At 38.5% G+C, this 7,010-nt stretch overlaps 1 protein-coding gene across 26 annotated transcripts in view; it reads right to left on the bottom strand.

Annotated features, from left to right (window-relative positions):
* SRRM1 (serine and arginine repetitive matrix 1) overlaps positions 1-7,010 on the bottom strand; it is a 28,058-nt gene that overhangs the window by 20,132 nt on the left and 916 nt on the right. For all 26 annotated transcript variants that reach the window (XM_083625509.1, XM_083625494.1, XM_083625498.1 and 23 more), the window contains 2 exons: positions 975-1,064; positions 58-180 (listed from right to left, as the gene is read on the bottom strand). In XM_083625509.1, coding sequence (XP_083481635.1) covers positions 58-180; positions 975-1,064 — 213 coding nt within the window. Of the gene's footprint in view, positions 1-57; positions 181-974; positions 1,065-7,010 lie in introns of those variants that run through there.

The raw sequence follows: 7,010 nt of genomic DNA, 5'->3' as shown, positions 1-7,010 counted from the left end.
GAACAATAATGCAATACATTTACAAATGTGTAAATACAACCACAGCAAAATCATTACCTTCACTTCCAACTGGTTGAATATAAATTCAATTACTACATCATCTTCAAATCCAAGGATTTCCGTTACTCTTTTTGTTATCCATGGCTTGATTACTTCCAGGTTTACTTTGCTCATGTCCACCTACATTGATCAACCAAAAACATGAATTATATTTAATGCTAACATTTCTTTTGTTCAGTCACTTAAGACTTCTGGTCTCCAACTAGCAGTCAAATACCACAAGTTTTTCATGCCATAGCAGTGCTTGGAAACATTAGTTTTCTAGTTTATCAGTAGAAGGTATTAGCTTGATACTTCATTGAAACAGAGCATTCTCTATCACTTTAAAGTATCACTGAAGCACCACCATATGGTAAACCATATGCCTGAATTTAAGCTGGTGATGCAAAGGAAGAATCAGGAGTGCACTTAAAGAGTGTGTTCCTGATGCTTCTTCATTTTAGTTTTGCCGTGACATTTCTTGTGCCTCATGCCACTTAGAACATCAGGTGTGGGACAAGTGGACACGGACTACCCAAAACAGCTTGGGCCCACTAGTGATCTAACAATGCTAGTGGCAGCCCCCGTTTTCCTGAAAAACCATGATTTAAAGACTGCAGCTGAAATGATTTATTCAATAGCGAATTTGTCTTTGGACTCCAGGCATGAAACTATTCACAGTTCTTTTCTAGAGTTCTTTGCAATGGGGTGGAAGCCTTGACTGAAAAATGACACAACTTCGTGTTTGTATCCCATCATAAATTCTCCATTAGCTTTAAAAACTTATTCTATTTAAAGTGCAAGACAAGTTATTCTTAATGCTCTATTAGCTTTAGCTCAGTTAGTTAAATTCAAAAAGCATCTTATGTATTTATTAAGGGTTTGTTTTTTTTAGAATTCCATATCACTCTCCAAATACAACAAAGGGAACATACTTTCTTTTCTAGACATTCTGCAAATTTCAGTTGCTTTAGTAGCTTCTTCTGTTTGTTGCTGAAGCGGTTGTCCTGTTCAGCGCTAGTTCCCTGTAAGAATAAAATAACTGAGTAAATTTTAAATACAGTTAACTAATTTAATAAAATACAGTTAACTAATTTAACTAATCAAAGATATTTCTCGATGCTAACTTATTGAGGGCCACAGGTTTCTCATCTTCGCTGTAAGATTTATTACCATCCACGACCCAATTCTCAACAGCAGAATGGCATTAAACCTTAAAATGCCCCAACAATTCTACCACATGCAATCCTACATGCCACAATTCTACCACATGCAATCCTACATGCCACAAACTTTAGAAAACTGTATAGCTGCCAAGCAATCTCTCAAATAATTTCCAGCCAACATTAGAAAGCAACTTAAAAATATTTCACGTGACTAGCTTTTTAAATATCTTAAGACTATAAATAGGATTTGGCAGGTGAGCTATCAAGTAATGGGGATTCAAGCTTCATATGAATTACTCAGAAGGTTAACATCATTCAATGCTGATATTTTATATATAGAAAATGGAAGCAGCAGGAGGAGATGGGAGAGTTTGCCACATTCTTAATAAAAGAGAAACTACTGCATTCAGAAACCTGTTAATGGACCAATTCACTATGACAGAAAGCTGACCAAAAAGAGAAATCCCATTATCACTGGGCCTTATCTTTCTTGCACCATATGTTCTGAAAGTATGTCCTATTGGGATCCCATACACCCTTTAAAGTGTACAAAGATACAGGGAAAAATCCAGTATTATTCTTAGTTTTAGTACATGTCCACTGATTTCAATGGGTCTCTTCACTCATGGTTCATTTCAAAATGCCTTGATAAACATTAGAAAATAGATTTTACTGATATCACATTTTTAAAAAAGAATTGGCACTGGGTACTTTTCCATTCATTATAATAGGATCCCTTAGTAAGTAAAATGCAATAAAAAAATTAGGGGATGAGAAGAGAGATTAAAAACCACAATACAACTGACCACATGCTAACAAGTATGTACATGGAGTATGAAGCGGTTCAGCCTTTACAAATGTTTCTAATAACTGCTATGATTTACAGCAACCCCAATGGTTTGGTGGGTGGGAGGGTTAAAAACTGAGTTTTGTATCCAATGTTAGGTCATACTCAGAACCATTTAAATTAATGGAAATCTTAGGTCAGTTAATTTCAATGAATCTACACTCAGCAAAACTTCGCTGGTTACAAACCACAGTCCAGTATTTTGCAGACCACAGAAGCTAACAATACTTGCATGCATGTCTTTAAAAGCTATATGCAGAACAGGTAACTGTTGAAAAACTCTAATTCAGAGAGTAGATGTTTTATTACAATGTGGTTAGATAACATAAAAGCTGGCTGCTTATTATTCCCTCTCTTGGAACAGAGCCACTACTATTACCAGGTGCTCTGGTATGTTGCTCTATGATTAGCAAAATGTATCTCAGACTAGGATATAAGGATTAATCGTTCACCAGTGATCATCTAGGTACCATTTGTGCAATGCTAGGAGGTGTAACCATCATCAAAAGAGTGCTTCGACCTTCCTTTTAACATTCTGGGTTTGCCTGAATTGCCAAACACAACAGGTCATAACATCCTGTCCAATCAGAAGATCAATTACAGCAGCAGAAAAATCCAAGGATAAAAAAAAGATACTGGGCACAACACCAAGTAGATATGGTTCCCAAAATTTCAAGGAAGCTCTTTATCAAACAAAATATTTAATCTTCATGAAACATCCAAAAACATCAAAGATAGACAGTCTGAATGATTTTCGCCCTGTGGTGCTGACACCCATTATAATGAAATGTTTCGAAAAACTGGTGAGGAAGCGCATCTTATCTTGTCTGCCAGTGGGACTTGACCCTTACCAGTTTGCGTACAAGGCAAAGAGATCCACAGAGGATGCTGTGGCAATGGCTTTACATGCTGTCCTGACTCATTTGGAGAAGCAAGGGAACTACGCGAAACTGTTATTTGTAGACTTTAGTTCTGCATTTAATACTATTCTTCCGCATAGATTGGTGCCCAAATTATTAGACCTGGGACTTCCACCATGTTTGTGCAGGTGGATATTAGACTTTCTATCAAACCGTTCCCAAAGGGTCAGGTTGGGTTCCCACGTCTCTGCGGATCTCATCACGAACACGGGGACGCCGCAGGGGTGCGTGTTGAGCCCGCTTTTATACACGCTCTGTACAGCTGACTGTGCCCCCAAATACCCCAGTAATAAGATCATTAAGTTTGCAGATGATACAACGGTGGTTGGTTTAATTACGGCTGGAGAGGGGGAGACAGCCTATAGGAAGGAAGTTGAGCGGTTGGGGGAGTGGTGCAGGAAAAACAACTTACTGCTTAACTTAAAGAAAACAAAAGAGATCATTGTGGACTTTAGGAAATGTAAATTGAATATTCAGCCACTTATTATTGAGGGGAAGTGCATGGAACAGGTCTCAGTGTTTCGATTTCTGGGAATGGAGTTGAGAGACCTAACCTGGGGAAAGAACAGCAAAGACCTGGTGAAGAGAGCACATCAGAGGTTATATTTTCTGAGAATCCTCCGGAAAAACAATCTCTCAAAGGACCTGTTGATGGCATTCTACCATTGCACTGTGGAGAGCGTACTAACTTATGGTCTGTGTGTGTGGTTTGGGAGCTGCACAGCCAGGGAAAAAACAATGCTGTCCAGGGTTGTAAAGACTGCAGAGAGAATTATTGGGTGCACTCTTCCCACCTTAGATCAAATCTATGCTGCCAGGTGCCATAAGAAAGCGGCAGAGATAGCGCAGGATAGTACGCACCCCGGAAATGGTCTCTTTCAGCTTCTGCCTTCTGGAAGAAGGTATAGGGTTATAAAGGCCAGGACTAGCCGCCTGAAAAAGTTTCTACGCTAATGCAATTCTGGTTCTAAACGCAGCATAAGGGGTCTCTGTAGTATAGTGTATTTTAAAATGGGGTTTTAGAGTTTTTAGGGGTTTTTGAATGTTTTATGTAGTTTTGTAGTAGTTTTATGTAGTTTTTATGTAGTTTTATGTAGTTTTGTGGTAGTTTTATGTAGTTTTTTGTAGTTTTCAATTTCATTGTTCCGCAAGGGACAATGACAATAAAGATATCGTATCATAAAAAAACATGATTGGAAAAGCTTACAGTAGCTGGATTGGTGAGGAAGCTTTTCATTTACAAATTGTGCTCAAAAACATGTCACCTTCTGGGACTTTTTGGAATGTGTTTTCCATTTAAAAAGGAATTTTGTGCATGCTCAAAGATACAAGCTGTACCATTCACACAAGTTATTCTTTAGAACTTAATGGGCATCCCAGCCCTAAGTATCTGTTACCACTATCATGCTTTCTTTAGAAAGCAAGAGCTATTATCCTAATTCCTTGTGATATGATTTCCACTTTTTGTTAACAAAAAGTCTGGAACTCTATGTGTGAAGTTTCTTTTCAAAGGAAAACGTATTCTAAAAAGCCCAGGGTGAAATGTTCCCAAGCATATTCACAATTCCTTTATTTTACAAATTAAATACTCTCTCACCAGTCCAGATGTAAATATATTTACTGTCTGTGTAAATATATTTATTTATCTATTTCATAGGAAAGGCTATATTTTATGACTTATTTGTGAGGGAAAAGACTGTGGATGCAGCTGCAGGGCAATAGGTACCTGGCAATAAGGTCCATGCATGTGTGACTCCTGTAGAACTTGAAAGCAACCACTATCAAATGATGCATTAAAAGACCGACTGCCACTTACACAACAAGAACACTGTTGTGTAATACTATATTTGATTATGGCCAAAGAATCAGTGGTCAAATACCTGGTCAGTTTGACAATATTTGATCAGACAACTGACTGACTCCTCAAACCTGAGAACCAGAATGCCTTTAACACCTCAAAAAATAGAGCAAAAAAGTTTACTAGTAGAGACCAATATTCTCTCCCCTAACACCATCTAAGGGCAGTGTAAGAATATCACAAAGTCCAAAGAGAATCAGTGAATAGTGTTGGCCTAGGGACTGGGAATCTGGGATAAAATTCCAACTCAGCCATGAAATTCACTGGCTGACCTTGGGCCAGTCACTATCTCTCAGCTCACATGGTTGTTGTAAGTATAAATGAACAGAGCCACACATGCCACCTTGAGCTCTGTGGAATAAAGGCAGGATATAAATATAATACAGTGGTACCTCGCAAGACGAAAAACTCGCAAGACGAAAGAGTTTTTCGTTTTTTGAGTTGCTTCGCAAGACGAATTTCCCTATGGGCTTGCTTCGCAAGACAAAAACGTCTTGCAAGTTTGTTTCCTTTTTCTTAAAACCGTTAATACCCAGGGTGCATTGCTTGAAGAGGTGCAGTTCCGTGCTTCGCAAGACGAAAAAACTCGCAGAACGAATTAATTTCGTCTTGCGAGGCACCACTGTAATCATTATGATGATGTAGGATCAGAGCCTCTATAATGTACTGTAGTACGTATACAACAGTACCTTAGGATCATTTTTTACTCTAGTTTACCATGCTGGGGAGCAGGCATCAGTGCAGGTTTAACATAATTCAAGTTTGTCCACAAACTCATGCTGCCTTTACTACAGGTTGGTCGCCTAACATCATGTAACAGGACTGCTGTTATACCCTAACGCTAATGTTTTCAAAAGTTTCTGGGGACTTTTATTAAATTTCTTCATTTTTTGGAAATATTTATATACTGCTTTTCATCATACCAGATTTCAGGGTAGTGAGCCTTCAGATTCTTCACAAGATTGGAATTTTTCTATAAGATGAGTCACTACTGATAAGCTCCTGAAATTCAACTGAATGGAAGTGGTTCCATATTCAAAGGCTCTACTGCAATCAACCTGATATTGGAAGACTCCCCTCAAATCTGAAAACAACTGATTTGGGTGCATATTACACAAACTTTCCAATGCTCACTAAAAAGACAAACTAAAGCAAAAAAGTTTACTCCACACATTTGTATACTTGTGTTTTGTCTGTTCTCTTGCAACACAGGAATAACAGAAAAGGGACTCTTCTGCTGCTGCATAGTGGAATTATCCCTTGGATTTTAAAAAATGGACTTGCATTTTGGTCCTGAATCAAGATTAGGGATTTCCTCAGACTAAATATGTTAAAGTAGTGTATTGTTACTACCAAAGTACCGTGCTTGTGTCTCTTAACAGGACATTTACAGATATCTCTTTCACTTCGCATAATTTTTGGCCCTATTTCCATCATCCCCATTTAGATGCACGGGTTTTCCATAAACTTGTGAAAATTAGGTATGCAGATGTACATGTGTGTGTACAATAAGCATCTACTCCTAGAAGTATGATTAGCAGAGACTACAGAGCAGGGATTTAGATTCAAGTAGGTTGCCGTGTAAGTCTGACACAGTCAAAATATATATAAAAAATTGTCCAGTAGCACCTTAGAGACCAACTAAGTTTGTTCTTGGTATAAGCTTTCGTGTGCATGCACACTTCTTCAGATCTGAAGAATGCACACGAAAGCTTATACCAAGAACAATCTTAGTTGGTCTCTAATGTGCTACTGGACAATCTTTTTTATATATTTCGAGAGCAGGGATGAGGAACCTGTGGCACTACAAAGGTTATCGGACTGTAACTCCCATCAACCTCTGCCAGCATGGTCAATGGTCAAAAACGGTGGGAGCTGGAATCCAACAACTGGAAGGCTGCTTGTTCTGCACTGCTAGTCCAGAGCAAAAAATGTACACATTCGTATCCTGTACTTAAATGTATGCAATGGTTTCCATATCTATCTTAACTCTCCCTATTCATGTGTCTAACGAAACAAGTTCTATCTAGTCCACACAAATAAAAAGTGCATAAAAAGAAGGCTTCCCAAGAGGAAAAAGAGCTCCAAAATCGACGAAACAAAAGCAGGGTGGGCTTGGGGCGGGGAGGAAGGAGATGAGGGAGGTAAACGAGGGAATAGGCTGGATATTGAGGCTTCAG

This window comes from Podarcis filfolensis (assembly GCF_964270895.1).
Source record: "Podarcis filfolensis genome assembly, chromosome: 8".
NCBI lineage: Eukaryota > Metazoa > Chordata > Lepidosauria > Squamata > Lacertidae > Podarcis > Podarcis filfolensis.
The sequence above is the reverse complement of the archived record's forward strand: the minus strand, read 5'-3'. Positions and strand labels throughout refer to the sequence as shown.